General features: G+C 36.6%; 1 protein-coding gene across 4 annotated transcripts in view; it reads right to left on the minus strand.

Annotated features, from left to right (window-relative positions):
* Nucleotides 1-1,117: 1,117 nt before the first annotated feature.
* The window catches only part of LOC149196958 (jacalin-related lectin 3-like), a 274,881-nt gene continuing 258,553 nt past the window's right edge, over nucleotides 1,118-17,445 (minus strand). For all 4 annotated transcript variants that reach the window (XM_089405694.1, XM_089405692.1, XM_089405693.1 and 1 more), the window contains one exon: nucleotides 1,118-1,585. In XM_089405694.1, the coding sequence (XP_089261820.1) occupies nucleotides 1,520-1,585 (66 nt within the window). In that variant the 3' untranslated portion in view covers nucleotides 1,118-1,519. The remainder of the gene's footprint in view (nucleotides 1,586-17,445) is intronic.

A 17,445-nucleotide genomic window follows, 5' to 3' on the forward strand; every position in this document is an offset into this window, starting at 1 on the left:
CTCTGATAGCCTGGGGGCTTTCTTATAAAAAATGGTCTGATAAATTGGCAACATAACTCCATGACAAATTTTATAAAAATGGGAGCTAAATTGTGATTCCCATAAAACTTTATGATAAGCATGGATAGGAATAGGGTCATATAGAGTCCATTTCCAACCCATGTTTCGAAAATGTCAACAAAAACATATAGCATCCATGACTTAAGCACTCATGTAAAAGGGAGGGATAACCCGAGTGGAGGTTTAACTTGGACGGTAGGGTGGAATGATTGTTATCCTATCCACCTAGTTTTAAATATTGTAAATGAAATGTTACATTCTTGAAAAGAGTAATATATGTGCTCTTAAGCGAGTATATTATGTGGCTTTGACATGGTATCAACAACCTTAATCTTAACTTTGGGCAAAGAGGTAGGGTTATTTCTTTCCCTAGGTAGTCCCTAATGTCCAAACAATTTGTCAATTTGGTTTAGCTCAAATGGTTGGGAAAAATAGTTTTTTAGCCTCCCCCACGAAGGTTCAAATATTATATGTGAAATATTAAGCTTTTGAAAATGATAATCTATGTGGTGCTCTTAAATGTGTATAATGTGGCATTTGCATGGTATCGACATCCTCCCTCTTGCCTTCAAGATAAGGGGGAGGTTGATTTTTTCCCCACCCCATCCCTAGCGCCTAAAATTTTACTCTAGAAAAAAATATAAGGTAGGTAATTTTGTAGCAACATCATCATCTCCATCAAATCAAACAAGTCAGTATATATGATTTCAATATAATCACATCATGATGTCATGGACATCATCATAGAAAACTAAATAATCAATTCAAATAGACATATATATAATATCCTATAAAACAATTTTTTATAAGTCATATTTAAAAAAAATCAAAATGATGATTGTATAGCCATTTCCTAATGCCACTCAATGAAACAAGTCAATATGATGTCCAAACCATAAAGTGAACATATTTACATAAGAGAAGTAAAATATCGACATCCTCCCCCTTGCCTTCAAGATAAGGGGGAGGTTGATTTTTTCCCCACCCCATGCCTAGTGCCTAAGATTTTACTCTGGAAAAAAAATACAAGGTAGGTAATTTTGTAGCAACATCATCATCTCCATCAAATCAAACAACTCAGTGTATATGATTTCAATATAATCACATCATGATGTCATGGACATCATCATAGAAAACTAAATAGTCAATTCAAATAGACATATCTAATATCCTATAAAACAATTTTTTATATTCGTCATATTTTAAAAAAATCAAAATGATGATTGTATAACCATTTCCTAATGCCACTCAATGAAACAAGTCAATATGATGTCCAAACCATAAAGTGAACATATTTATATAAGAGAAGTAAAATATACATGTCAATGATATCATGCAAATAACCTATACATCTCCACTAGTAATTGGACTCTCATATTTAGTGAAACCACCACCATCATCATCTCAAATTGATCCAACCGTATCATTGTTTTCATTTCCATCTTCCACCATCATCATCTCAAATTGATCCAACTGTATCATTGTTTTCATTTCCATCTTCTATTCCTTGGATTGGAAAACAAACCTAAAAATAAAACAAAGGGATGATATAAAATGTTAGTATGAAGTGCATTTCAAATAATTAGACTTATCATTGATACATGTAATTCCATAGAAATAAATAGCTTTCACGATGTTTTTATGCCTAGCTAACCCTAGCTAACCAACACATTTTCTATGATAGATTTTATAGATTTTGTGCTTATCTAGCAAGCTCAAATCAATGCTCATTTAATACACGTAAATTTCTAGACAAGGATGAGAAGACATATCATTCACAAAACAAAAATAACCAACATGATACTAGAAGCATGCAAGGAGAATGTAATGATAACAACAATGATCATTGAATTAAATATAAACTAGTCAACATTCAACAACATTAACGCTTTTGTGGTATATAAGGATTCATCATATGAATTAACAAGGAGGGTTGCGTAGCAGCAAGTCCCTGCCAATGCAAAAAGTTTCAAACATGCTGAGAGACTTGTACAGATATAGACAACCAAAACAGTCAATTTTTCAAACACGTTGAGAGGCTTGTACATGATATAGACAACCAATTCCAAGACCAGTAAAACAGACATCCAGATACAATAACTTCAAGCTCGGAGATAAGGCCGATAAACAACCCACATTCCTGCCTTTAGTACAGATGAGAAGAGGAAGATACTATTCATTCAAGTTGATCCCACAGTTTGTTTTCAGTAGGTATTTTCGAGATTGTCATGGCTATAAAAATCTTCCCCCCCAGCGCACAAACAATTGTTGAAGATTTCATTTGCAAAGTGCGTCATGGGTACTTTTCAATGCATGTCTGACTTCTAGAACAGACAAGTCAACTGCTAATTTCACTTACCATGTATAATCACTAGAAATCATATACATGTGAAAGATCTGCCAAGCAACCTATACAAATTGATAACTCCAACTCTGCTGAATATTCTATTTGTCAAGAAAAAGGTGCAATATTCTACCCTATCAACAATTTTTTGGGAATCATATTTTTGCCATGATGCATTCTATAGACATGATACATTCTATAGACAGAGTCTAAAGTTAGCCAGGTAGCCTTCGAAAAGCATATTGTTTACAAATGCTGAGTAGATAAAAGCTGCTTCAGTCAATCTCTTAAATAGATTGTAAAAGTTCAACATGGCCAATTTCTTAAGATCCTTTTCAAATATCGACAGACGATCTGTATCTGAAGTAGACAGTAGATCTCTTGAATCTGACAATGTAGAACATGAAAAGGTTGAAGACCCAGAAAGCTGGAACCCGCCCGTGTTAAGCTCTAAAGAAATTTATCCAGTGCCATCATTGTTCAGACTATCCAAAAGGGTTTTGCTCAAAGAAGTTGAACTAAAAATAAAAATATCAGGTCCATTTGTACAAATTGTCCGTCTTAATTTGTTTTTTGAAGATGAAACTAGAAAATTCCGAAAATATATGGCTGAAAAGAGATTCTTCTATTTACATTTTGGGGGAATTAGAATTGGACTAACTCCGTTATTCCGTCATGGTCTCAACACACTCCCTGTATAGCAGAAGTTTTCGACACCAGACATAACATATATGATCATGCCCGAATTGGAATAATACTTGGAAATCTATCCCCGTGATGTCAATATGGCACTATCTATCCAGATTATGCCATTAGTTTCTCTGATAGTCACTTGAAAGATTGTTGGAAACCTTTAATTGGAGTACAAGGTCTAGAAATGGTTCAAGACATTGAATATTTATCTGTTATAGTCCAAACCTCTTTCCAGCTGACTAGTACAGTACATCCTAAATTAAGACAGCCAGTGTTAAAAGATTGTGTCGTTGTAGGAATAAGCAATGCCCAAGTAGAAGGTGTTCATTATGACCAAAAAGCTTTGCCTAATGACTTGAATAGCCAATATAAATCTCTGGCACCCGCAGATAGTTCTAATAGTTCTATTAAAAGAATGTCTGTATCAGATGGTTGTGTTAGAATTCTTCCAAACAGACCAAAAGTACCAAGGCCCATAGTCATGCCAGAAAAACATGTGTTACCAGCAATCCAAGAAAATGAACAACCTTTTGTCAGTGGAAGAAAATCTTTTTATCATCATATTCCTTCACCAGATGAAACTAGTTCTTCCACCAGCGTACCGCTGTGTACAAATCAATTGTACATACCAAAAGAAAAACCTTTCTTTGTTGTAAATAAAATGTTTAGAACATAAGTCAATTCTACTCCACCTGTCGAGGAATTCCAGTTTGCAAATCGCAGATTTGTAAATGGAGGAAAATGGCCGCCAAAAACAAAATTCAGTACTTCTTCCATCTAATTCCAGACAGCCAGCAACAAGAGCTTATTGCGCTCCTTTACTAGAACAAAATTAACAAAATCCAAATGACATGGACCAGGTATACCAGATAGGACGAAGAGTACTCCAAGCTGATGGAACGTCACTACCAAAAGATGCTCGACGCGTCCAGGCCAGCACATGATTCTTCTTCTGATGAATTTGATCTTGAAAACTATTATGATTCAGATAGGACCATGGTAGAATCTTTTGTACCAGAAAAGTTGAGTAGACACCATCAGCGAAAATATGCCAAAAGGACCCTCAATTATTTATGTTTTGTCATTATAGTTTAGAACAGTAGAGTTAGGGAGTCTATAAAAGAGAGAGATCGACAAAATCTCAAGACATCGCTTGATAGAGAACTCTGAGATCTCATATTGTATGTTGCTGGCTTGGTTTGAACTTTGGACCACCACTGCACAACGAGTTTCGAGCAGTGTTGTGAGACTTGGTTAAGATCCAGGAGACTTTCTATGTGTCTCCAACTCAATCCTGAAATGGGTAATCAGTATAAGCTTGGCCTGAAACTTGATTGAAAGTGGAAATTGCCAAAACCCATTGAATGCCTAAGCAAATTGAAGTTTCGATATTGTCACTTGTACGAATACTCTGTTAACATGAATTGTAAGGTCTTAGTGACAACATAAATCCAACTTACATTCAACAAGAATGACAATTCTGCTTCCAAAGGGGAAAGGAGGGATAGCATGTTCTCCTTCCAAAGGAAGGCAGGAATAGGCTTAGATGCTCAAAGTTCAAAGCCTGAAGAAGATACCTAGGATGACAGGTATGCTTTAAATTACCAAGGGAGGGTTTTTAAGCATGTATGCTATCCCAAAGTCTTGCATCGTCATCCAAGGAAGGAAGCCCAAATCTGTTACATACTCATCCGAGGAAGGAAGCCCAGAATTTGTTAACAAGAAACAAAAGCAAAATGAAGCAAAGGAAGGGACAAGCTATAACAAGAAACAAAATAATCCACCTGTCTCTTTTTCACACTACATTTCCATGTGACTGTGAAACACTTCTCGGCAGGAAATCCATGACTAAGGAGGCAGAGCAAGTGTTCTAGGAAATTCACACTGATGGTTGACAAAGGTATCGAATCACAGCTCAAAATTGAGAAAACTAATTCAACAACACGACATTGTGCTTTCAAAGAGAAAGATGCAAAACGTGGCTTGTTGCCCCATGATGCAAGAGCAAAATCAGAAATAGAGAGCGATTTGCAAATGAATATATGGTAAACTGCAAAAAGAACAATAGGTAAAAACCATTCAACTTCGAAAAACAACGTAAGATGATCATATTACAATCTAAATGGATCTCAAGATACAAGAAGTAGATTAAAATAGGAAATTCAAGATGGCTCAATATTATTTAGCACATCATATTTCTTACAAAATGATGATTGAAAGGGATCCTAAAATGCAAGCAGATTATCTTTTAAGAAGCTAAATGTCCCATATCTGTAGCCTATGGGGCAAGAACTGATCCCATAGAGAGAGATAACTGAATATTAGCCCTTGGGAATATCTTACTGCAATGAATCCAATATTGCAGCTGAATACAATAAGACTGTAAATGAATAGATAAGTTGAAATAAGTCTACAAGATAAATTCCTTACTAAAATTGAGTACTACAAATATGGAGTTGCTGCAGATATCTATCGGTTCTCTCAAATTCATCTTCCAGTGAGATTTCTTGTTCCTAATGAAAATAACTTGACGCTTAGAAGTTAGAACAGACGTTAATTATTTTTATTTATTGGCTTGCAGAGGGCTTTCTGCCATTAAGACTGGAGCGTGATTAAATCTGCTCTGAATACTGCACATATATTTGAGCAATTTCAAGCAGCAAATTCTCAAAATGAGGCACTCCAAGTTGGATTCAGGAATACTGTTATCCATTTGCAATTTTGCACAGTTCATAATTGTTAAGAATAGAACTGTCAATTTCAAGCCCATTGATACAAAGGACTAGAAAGTGACAGAATAATAGCAATTACACCTTTTTTTATTGCCACTGCTTCATTGAACAGACTTTCAAGTGTCTCCCATTGACCTAAAATTGACACAGTTTTTGTTCTCTTTTCACTGCTTAGTCAAGGTACTCAGAATCGATAGACTCTAGAGTACACTTCTAGGCCCTGAAAATTGGTTGAAAACAAATTAACTCCCAACTACCAGAATGAAACACCAACAGGGAAATATTGAATGAAATCAAACTACTCCCAACTACCAGCATAAATTTTCAGTCTTTTAGCCTAAAATGAAAACAATGGTTACTGTTACAAATGACAGTTGATGGCATCAGAAGTAACATCATCTATCTGGTAGACAATAATTAAGGAATGCTTCAGAAACTACGGCTTTTGCTAACTCACTGTAGGGAGGTTCTAAAATATAGCTTTAGTTTTCCATTGTCACTGCTTAGTCAAGCTAATCAGAATAGATAGAGGACACTTACAGATCCTGAAAATAGGCTAGGAACAAATTAACTCAAGCAAGTCATTAAAAACTAGAAGCACAACTACGGCTTTTGCTAACTCACTGTAGGGAGGTTATAAAATATAGCTTTAGTTTGCCATTGTCACTGCTTAGTCAAGCTAATCAGAATAGATAGAGGACACTTACAAATCCTGAAAATAGGCTAGGAACAAATTAACTCAAGCAAGTCATTAAAAACTAGAAGCACAAGCACGTTGCATGATGATGGAGTCATTCTCAAGCAAACACCAACAAGAACATATTGAATGACATCAAACTAGTGCCAACTACCAGCATGAATTTCAGTCTTTTGGTCTAGAATGATAACAATGGTTAATGCTGCAAATGACAGCTCATGGCATTATAAGTAATATCATTAACCTGGCAGACAGTGATTAAAAAATGCTTCAGAGGCTACACCTTTTGCTAACTCACTGAAGTTATCGATGAATACCAGAATGAGCTCTGGAAAAGTTTTAAACAACAGTGCACATTCAGGTCCTGTGAGTTAGTCAATGATTTTTTCAGAAGAAATCCATTACAGTGAAGAAGAAAATGACATTGAAGTCACCAGCGAAACATCATATGATTTCAAAGATGAATCCGCAAGTTCACAGTCACAACAGTCAGTACAAAAAGGTAAGCAACCTCTGTCACCTTTTCCAGAAGTAAATGCTTTTGTCCGTTTCAGAAAAAAACTATGGCTCTCAACCAGTCTTCCAAAACCAGAGATTACTAAAACAGAAGGAAATTCTTTGTTAAAAAAGATAGTCAAGACTAATAGCCTTATTTATATCCCGGTTCAAGTTCAAGTAAAAAATGAATGGGTATCTGTTGATGCGTTCATCGATACCGGTGGATCGAATAATTTGGCTAGACCATCTTTATTTAAATCTCTGGGGAAACCATTGCAAAATACACTGGTTTCTGAAACAATAGGGGGCACTGTGAGTCTAACTCATTATGTAGACAATATTCCATTAAAAGTTGGGGGGAGTATAGTTAAGATCTCTGCAATACAACACTTTGATCCCTCAGCGAGTTTAATGTTGGGAATGCCATTCTTAAATTCTATGCTTCCAGTAACAATCAGCCAGGATAAGCTGATTATAAATCTGACATAAAAAAAAAAAGCTATTTGTGTACCTAGATTGTTTATTGCAAATTCAGAAGCAAGACATGAAAATAGCCAGAAAAGGGTAGGAGCCGGAAAGCCATTAAAAGATTCTGACAACTGGCAGGAAGTTCTGCAAATTTATGAGTCGAGCAGAATCTAAAGCAAAACAAATGGCATGCATAGATCCCAATTGGTCTACAGAAAAAAATGATATCCATAAAAGACTTCTAAAACGCTGCTCAAAAAATGCACAACAGTTTTGGGACGCAGAAAGTCCAATGCAGGAAATTGTAACCTTGCATGATAATGGAGTCAAAGAGAAAATGATCCCCTGCACTCCTTCAGACGAACAAGAAATAGAGACAAATTAAAGAATTGTTAAAAATGCAGCTCATCGAGCCAAGTGAGTCTCATTACTCTTGTTCAGCGTTTCTGGTAAGAAATCATTCTGAGATAGTTAGGGGAAAGCCTAGAATGGTGATAAATTACAAACCCCTAAATGCAATCACTCGGAGTTTTAATTATCCACTGCCAAGGCCAGAAACCATAATGCAGAAAATACAACATAGCAAGGTATTCAACAAATTTGATATGAAATCTAGATATTATCAGATTCAAATACAAAAAGATGACCGGCATAAAACTGCTTTTATTTGTCCAGCCGTATTTTACCAATGGAAAGTTGTTCCATTTGGTCTAAAAAATGCCCCTGCATTCTTCCAGAGAAGAATGGATTTCATTTTTGCCAAGTATGATTTTATTGTTACATATATTGATGACATTCTCACTCATAGTCCAGATGTAAAAACTCATTTAGAGCTTTTAGATATTTTTCTAAAAGAAGTTCAGCAGCATGGCATAGTTTTATCAAAAAGAAAAATGACTTTGTTTCAAAACAGTATAGAAAAGAATTCATGTAGTCAATGGTGCAATTCAAATGCAACCACATGTATTGACCAAATTAACACAATTTCCAGATGAACTGAAAGATACAAACACAATTCAAAGATTCTTAGGAGTCCTAAATTATATTCACAAGTACATCCCAAGATTGACAGAGAAAACAGCTCCTATCAGGAAACATCTCAAAGAGGGAAGGTAACCAGAAGCAACAGCAGCAGTTAAACAGTCGAAAGCAGAATGTCAGCAATTGCCAAAGCTCCAACCACCAGGTGACGGTTTGCTTATACTCCAAACTGATGTTTCTTTAAATTTTTGGGCAGCCGTTCTTTTTGAACGAAGGGAGAAAGGTGAAGAAAGACTTTGTGCCTATGCATCAGGTGAATTAACACCCAGCCAGAAGAATTATTTTAGAGCAGAAAAAGAAACACTGGCTATATTCAATGGGATACAAAGGTTTGAGTTATACCTTACTCCCGTGAAATTTTTAATACGGACAAACTCCAAGAATTTTAAATACTTCTTGTCTGCCAAAATATCAAGACAGATTGCAAAGGGAAGAATTCTTGCCTGGCAAATTTGGTTCCAATCGTTTGATTTTCAAGTCGAGTGGATCCCAAGTAATTCAAATTATTTGACAGATTCATTAACCAGGGATATGAATAAAGCATTCATGACTTGTCCAGGTTCTTGTTTTACCATCCCAGGTAAAGGACCACAAGACGACAGTTTTTATACATTTGTTGACAGATTCAAGCTACTTGAAGGACATGCAAGCCATCTTGCAGAAGAAATCAAAAAGGTTGTGGGAATGAGACAGAGAAGAAACACTTGGATCCGAAAATGCCAAGCATGGCAATCCAAGAATGTAGGTATGTCTTTAGGCCTAAATGCTGAATTGGTAAAGGTATATCTTTTGCCTAATATGAAGGTAAAATTGTTTTTCAGAAGTCTCTCAGATCTATGGTCTAGTGAATATACTAAACAAATGATATGGACCCTCAAGGTTTTGAATTTTTATCAACTCATTGGAGGAATTGATTTTGCCCTCAGCGTTTTCACAGGAGCAAAAATTTTAGATCTTGAAAATATTCCTATTAAGCCTGAATTAGGAAAATATATTTTATCTTTAAAAATCCCAGACATTTTTGAGGAATTAGAAGCATCTTTTCTGCAAAGGATTGACGAGAATTATGCAGCAAACGACACTTTTCCTCGATATGAAATTTTTGAGGGATTTGCTAACTAGGAGATAAAAGATGGTTTCTGCAGGAAAAGGCCAACCACTAGGATATCTCAGTGCATTCAAAGTACGTTGCAATATCTCAAAACTTTCTCATCCCCTTGGGATTACCACAGTCTCAGGTTAAGTGAAAGTATTGACCCTAATCCTTTTGCACGAGTTTTTAGTCATGAGCAGATCGGAGAAATCGAGACCAGCAATAATGAAGAGATGATTAAGCAGCATGCTGGATGGTTCAATGAATTTGGAAATCTAAGGTTGACAGAAAAAATACAGATTCTAAAAAAGATGGATGATTTACAAGGGGAACCCAAGGCATTAACATTTATAATTAATCAAAAGGCTTTGGTAACAATCAGTGTTATTTCACCTAATTGGAATAACAATGTAATCCATATTATTAGTCTGATGATTTCAAACAGAATCTGTACATCAATGATTTTCGAATTAGGCTGGCAAAACAAAGATTTTATGAGTAATAATTGTAGAGAATGGGTTCAACATGCAATCGATAGTTCCACTAATATGTTTCAAATTTTTAAATGGGAACTTTTAAACAGCATCGAATTGGCAATACAGAGGTCACCCACAGTCCGAAATGTCTTTAAAGATTCTTTCGTAGATATCGAGATCAGCGCTTTATCTTTCCTTACAAGTGGGAAAAACAAGCTGCTATGTACACACCTCAGCAACAGGGTCTCCACCGAATAAAGACAAATACGGAAAAGGGAGAATCATCATCATCAAGGAGGACAATAATTTTAGATGAAGATGCCAAAGGAAAAGGAAAAGCAACAGAATCTACTTTACAGGACGCACTAACGGATGCCCAGGACCCCAGCAGATATCGATTGGGACGAAGAGTACTCCAAGCTGATGGAACGTCACTACCAAAAGATGCTCGACGCGTCCAGGCCAGCACATGATTCTTCTTCTGATGAATTTGATCTTGAAAACTATTATGATTCAGATAGGACCATGGTAGAATCTTTTGTACCAGAAAAGTTGAGTAGACACCATCAGCGAAAATATGCCAAAAGGACCCTCAATTATTTATGTTTTGTCATTATAGTTTAGAACAGTAGAGTTAGGGAGTCTATAAAAGAGAGATCGGCAAAATCTCAAGACATCGCTTGATAGAGAACTCTGAGATCTCATATTGTATGCTGCTGGTAAGGTTTGAACTTTGGACCACCACTGCACAACAAGTTTCGAGCAGTGTTGTGAGACTTGGTTAAGATCCAGGAGACTTTCTATGTGTCTCCAACTCAATCCTGAAATGGGTAATCAGTATAAGCTTGGCCTGAAACTTGATTGAAAGTGGAAATTGCCAAAACCCATTGAATGCCTAAGCAAATTGAAGTTTCGATATTGTCACTTGTACGAATACTCTGTTAACATGAATTGTAAGGTCTTAGTGACAACATAAATCCAACTTACATTCAACAAGAATGACAATTCTGCTTCCAAAGGGGAAAGGAGGGATAGCATGTTCTACTTCCAAAGGAAGGCAGGAATAGGCTTAGATGCTCAAAGTTCAAAGCCTGAAGAAGATACCTAGGATGACAGGTATGCTTTAAATTACCAAGGGAGGGTTTTTAAGCATGTATGCTATCCCAAAGTCTTGCATCGTCATCCAAGGAAGGAAGCCCAAATCTGTTACATACTCATCCGAGGAAGGAAGCCCAGAATTTGTTAACAAGAAACAAAAGCAAAATGAAGCAAAGGAAGGGACAAGCTATAACAAGAAACAAAATAATCCACCTGTCTCTTTTTCACACTACATTTCCATGTGACTGTGAAACACTTCTCGGCAGGAAATCCATGACTAAGGAGGCAGAGCAAGTGTTCTAGGAAATTCACACTGATGGTTGACAAAGGTCTCGAATCACAGCTCAAAATTGAGAAAACTAATTCAACAACACGACATTGTGCTTTCAAAGAGAAAGATGCAACATGTGGCTTGTTGCCCCATGATGCAAGAGCAAAATCAGAAATAGAGAGCGATTTGCAAATGAATATATGGTAAACTGCAAAAAGAACAATAGGTAAAAACCATTCAACTTTGAAAAACAACATAAGATGATCATATTACAATCTAAATGGATCTCAAGATACAAGAAGTAGATTAAAATAGGAAATTCAAGATGGCTCAATATTATTTAGCACATCATATTTCTTACAAAATGATGATTGAAAGGGATCCTAAAATGCAAGCAGATTATCTTTTAAGAAGCTAAATGTCCCATATCTGTAGCCTATGGGGCAAGAACTGATCCCATAGAGAGAGATAACTGAATATTAGCCCTTGGGAATATCTTACTGCAATGAATCCAATATTGCAGCTGAATACAATAAGACTGTAAATGAATAGATAAGTTGAAATAAGTCTACAAGATAAATTCCTTACTAAAATTGAGTACTACAAATATGAAGTTGCTGCAGATATCTGTCGGTTCTCTCAAATTCATCTTCCAGTGAGATTTCTTGTTCCTAATGAAAATAACTTGAGGCTTAGAAGTTAGAACAGACATTAATTATTTTTATTTCTTGGCTTGCAGAGGGCTTTCTGCCATTAAGACTGGAGCGTGATTAAATCTGCTCTGAATACTGCATATATATTTGAGCAATATCAAGCAGCAAATTCTCAAAATGAGGCACTCCACGTTGGATTCAGGAATACTGTTATCCATTTGCAATTTTGCACAGTTCATAATTGTTAAGAATAGAACTGTCAATTTCAAGCCCATTGATACAAAGGACTGGAAAGTGACAGAATAATAGCAATTACACCTTTTTTTATTGCCAGTGCTTCATTGAACAGACTTTCAAGTGTCTCCCATTGACCTAAAATTGACACAGTTTTTGTTCTCTTTTCACTGCTTAGTCAAGCTACTCAGAATAGATAGACTCTAGAGTACACTTCTGGGCCCTGAAAATAGGTTGAAAACAAATTAACTCCCAACTACCAGAATGAAACACCAACAGGGAAATATTGAATGAAATCAAACTACTCCCAACTACCAGCATAAATTTTCAGTCTTTTAGCCTAAAATGATAACAATGGTTACTGTTACAAATGACAGTTGATGGCATCAAAAGTAACATCATCTATCTGGTAGACAGTAATTAAGGAATGCTTCAGAAGCTACGGCTTTTGCTAACTCACTGTAGGGAGGTTATAAAATATAGCTTTAGTTTGCCATTGTCACTGCTTAGTCAAGCTAATCAGAATAGATAGAGGACACTTACAGATCCTGAAAATAGGCTAGGAACAAATTAACTCAAGCAAGTCATTAAAAACTAGAAGCACAACTACGGCTTTTGCTAACTCACTGTAGGGAGGTTATAAAATATAGCTTTAGTTTGCCATTGTCACTGCTTAGTCAAGCTAATCAGAATAGAGAGAGGACACTTACAAATCCTGAAAATAGGCTTGGAACAAATTAACTCAAGCAAGTCATTAAAAACTAGAAGCACAAGCACATTGCATGATGATGGAGTCATTCTCAAGCAAACACCAACATGAACATATTGAATGACATCAAACTAGTGCCAACTACCAGCATGAATTTCAGCCGTTTGGTCTAGAATCATAACAATGGTTAATGCTGCAAATGACAGCTCATGGCATTATAAGTAATATCATTAACCCGGCAGACAGTGATTAAAAGATGCTTCATAGGCTACACCTTTTGCTAACTCACTGAAGTTATCGATGAATACCAGAATGAGCTCTAGAAAAGTTTTAAACAACAGTGCACATTCAGGTCCTGTGAGTTAGTCAATGATTTTTTCAGAAGAAATCCATTACAGTGAAGAAGAAAATGACATTGAAGTCACCAGCGAAACATCATATGATTTAAAAGATGAATCCGCAAGTTCACAGTCACAACAGTCAGTACAAAAAGGTAAGCAACCTCTGTCACCTTTTCCAGAAGTAAATGCTTTTTGTCCGTTTCAGAAAAAAACTATGGCTCTCAACCAGTCTTCCAAAACCAGAGATTACTAAAACAGAAGGAAATTCTTTGTTAAAAAAGATAGTCAAGACTAATAGCCTTATTTATATCCCGGTTCAAGTTCAAGTAAAAAATGAATGGGTATCTGTTGATGCGTTCATCGATACCGGTGGATCGAATAATTTGGCTAGACCATCTTTATTTAAATCTCTGGGGAAACCATTGCAAAATACACTGGTTTCTGAAACAATAGGGGGCACTGTGAGTCTAACTCATTATGTAGACAATATTCCATTAAAAGTTGGGGGGAGTATAGTTAAGATCTCTGCAATACAACACTTTGATCCCTCAGCGAGTTTAATGTTGGGAATGCCATTCTTAAATTCTATGCTTCCAGTAACAATCAGCCAGGATAAGCTGATTATAAATCTGAAACACAAAAAAAAAAAAAAAAAACTATTTGTGTACCTAGATTGTTTATTGCAAATTCAGAAGCAAGACATGAAAATAGCCAAAAAAGGGTAGGAGCCGGAAAGCCATTAAAAGATTCTGACAACTGGCAGGAAGTTCTGCAAATTTATGAGTCGAGCAGAATCTAAAGCAAAACAAATGGCATGCATAGATCCCAATTGGTCTACAGAAAAAAATGATATCCATAAAAGACTTCTAAAACGCTGCTCAAAAAATGCACAACAGTTTTGGGACGCAGAAAGTCCAATGCAGGAAATTGTAACCTTGCACGATAATGGAGTCAAAGAGAAAATGATCCCCTGCACTCCTTCAGACGAACAAGAAATAGAGACAAATTAAAGAATTGTTAAAAATGCAGCTCATCGAGCCAAGTGAGTCTCATTACTCTTGTTCAGCGTTTCTGGTAAGAAATCATTCTGAGATAGTTAGGGGAAAGCCTAGAATGGTGATAAATTACAAACCCCTAAATGCAATCACTCGGAGTTTTAATTATCCACTGCCAAGGCCAGAAACCATAATGCAGAAAATACAACATAGCAAGGTATTCAACAAATTTGATATGAAATCTAGATATTATCAGATTCAAATACAAAAAGATGACCGGCATAAAACTGCTTTTATTTGTCCAGCCGTATTTTACCAATGGAAAGTTGTTCCATTTGGTCTAAAAAACGCCCCTGCATTCTTCCAGAGAAGAATGGATTTCATTTTTGCCAAGTATGATTTTATTGTTACATATATTGATGACATTCCCACTCATAGTCCAGATGTAAAAACTCATTTAGAGCACTTAGATATTTTTCTAAAAGAAGTTCAGCAGCATGGCATAGTTTTATCAAAAAGAAAAATGACTTTGTTTCAAGACAGTATAGAAAAGAATTCATGTAGTCAATGGTGCAATTCAAATGCAACCACATGTATTGACCAAATTAACACAATTTCCAGATGAACTGAAAGATACAAACACAATTCAAAGATTCTTAGGAGTCCTAAATTATATTCACAAGTACATCCCAAGATTGACAGAGAAAACAGCTCCTATCAGGAAACATCTCAAAGAGGGATGGTAACCAGAAGCAACAGCAGCAGTTAAACAGTCGAAAGCAGAATGTCAGCAATTGCCAAAGCTCTAACCACCAGGTGACGGTTTGCTTATACTCCAAACTGATGTTTCTTTAAATTTTTGGGCAGCCGTTCTTTTTGAACGAAGGGAGAAAGGTGAAGAAAGACTTTGTGCCTATGCATCAGGTGAATTCACACCCAGCTAGAAGAATTATTTTAGAGCAGAAAAAGAAACACTGGCTATATTCAATGGGATACAAAGGTTTGAGTTATACCTTACTCCCGTGAAATTTTTAATACGGACAAACTCCAAGAATTTTAAATACTTCTTGTCTGCCAAAATATCAAGACAGATTGCAAAGGGAAGAATTCTTGCCTGGCAAATTTGGTTCCAACCGTTTGATTTTCAAGTCGAGTGGATCCCAAGTAATTCAAATTATTTGACAGATTCATTAACCAGGGATATGAATAAAGCATTCATGACTTGTCCAGGTTCTTGTTTTACCATCCCAAGTAAAGGACCACAAGACGACAGTTTTTATACATTTGTTGACAGATTCAAGCTACTTGAAGGACATGCAAGCCATCTTGCAGAAGAAATCAAAAAGGTTGTGGGAATGAGACAGAGAAGAAACACTTGGATCCGAAAATGCCAAGCATGGCAATACAAGAATGTAGGTATGTCTTTACGCCTAAATGCTGAATTGGTAAAGGTATATCTTTTGCCTAATATGAAGGTAAAATTGTTTTTCAGAAGTCTCTCAGATCTATGGTCTAGTGAATATACTAAACAAATGATATGGACCCTCAAGGTTTTGAATTTTTATCAACTCATTGGAGGAATTGATTTTGCCCTCAGCATTTTCACAGGAGCAAAAATTTTAGATCTTGAAAATATTCCTATTAAGCCTGAATTAGGAAAATATATTTTATCTTTAAAAATCCCAGACATTTTTGAGGAATTAGAAGCATCTTTTCTGCAAAGGATTGACGAGAATTATGCAGCAAACGACACTTTTCCTCGATATGAAATTTTTGAGGGATTTGCTAACTAGGAGATAAAAGATGGTTTCTGCAGGAAAAGGCCAACCACTAGGATATCTCAGTGCATTCAAAGTACGTTGCAATATCTCAAAACTTTCTCATCCCCTTGGGATTACCACAGTCTCAGGTTAAGTGAAAGTATTGACCCTAATCCTTTTGCACGAGTTTTTAGTCATGAGCAGATCGGAGAAATCGAGAGATATGGAGCTGCAGTCCATATGGGGTCAAGAATGGAAATCTGCAGAGGAGCTCGGTATCGATATCTTATGGAGAGATGAATGGCAGAGTTTCATCCACGAGCTCAAGCGATCTAGTGTCAGAATAAAGGACCGTCCAGATACACTTGTTTGGGCACATGCGGAGACAGGCTTATATTCCCCAAAGGCTGGCTATAACTTCCTGATGAACAGAAAGGGTTGGGATCCCCCTATCTGGTGGGCCAAACCCCTTTTCAAGCTGAAATGCCCCAAAAAAGCCAGACTTTTCCTATGGTGTGCACTCAAAAGGAAGATACCTACTTGGGATGTCCTGATAGCTCGTTATAAGGAGGGACCGAGCCGATGTGCTTTATGTAAAGTAGCCTCAGAAACCATAAATCATCTATTCGTGGAATGCTCATTCACAATTCAAGTATGGGACGCAACGAAAAGGCTACTACAGATCAATGCCAGATGGGAAGGGGTTGATCTCAATGCGGCATGGGAGGGTTGGTGGTCCAATCACCCAGAGAAGAATCTGAGGAATCTTCCCCCTATCCTCTGTTGGGGCATTTGGTTAGCCAGAAACCGCAGCATATTCAATGAAAAATCAATCCCAGCGGAAGCAATAGCAATTCAGAGCTCAGCTATCTTATCCAGCATTCCCGAACCTGAGACCCCTTCAGGCACACTCCAGAGGGCAGAAATTCAGATCAAAGATGGCATCCCCTGGGCTTTTTTCGACGGGGCAGCACAAAATAATATTACTGGGGCAGGAATTATTATCCATCTTAGTGATTCTCACTCTCTAAAAGCCTCAGTGGGGCTAGGGACGGGCACAAACAATTTTGCCGAATTATCAGCTTTAAAACTGCTCCTCTGTTGGCTAATCCATAGACAAGTCCTCACAGTTCAGATTTTTGGAGATTCATCTAATGTTGTGAATTGGGTAAATGGGAAATTTAGATGCAGAAATTATATATTGATGCCTCTTCTAGAAGAAATACAAAATCTAAAATCTTCTTTCTCTGTTTTCTCTCTTGCTCACATATACAGGGACAGG

The sequence above is a fragment of the Pinus tabuliformis genome, chromosome 2_2 (assembly GCF_031772625.1).
Source record: "Pinus tabuliformis cultivar Carrire ecotype Pingquan chromosome 2_2, CPIR1, whole genome shotgun sequence".
NCBI classification, from domain to species: Eukaryota; Viridiplantae; Streptophyta; class Pinopsida; order Pinales; family Pinaceae; genus Pinus; species Pinus tabuliformis.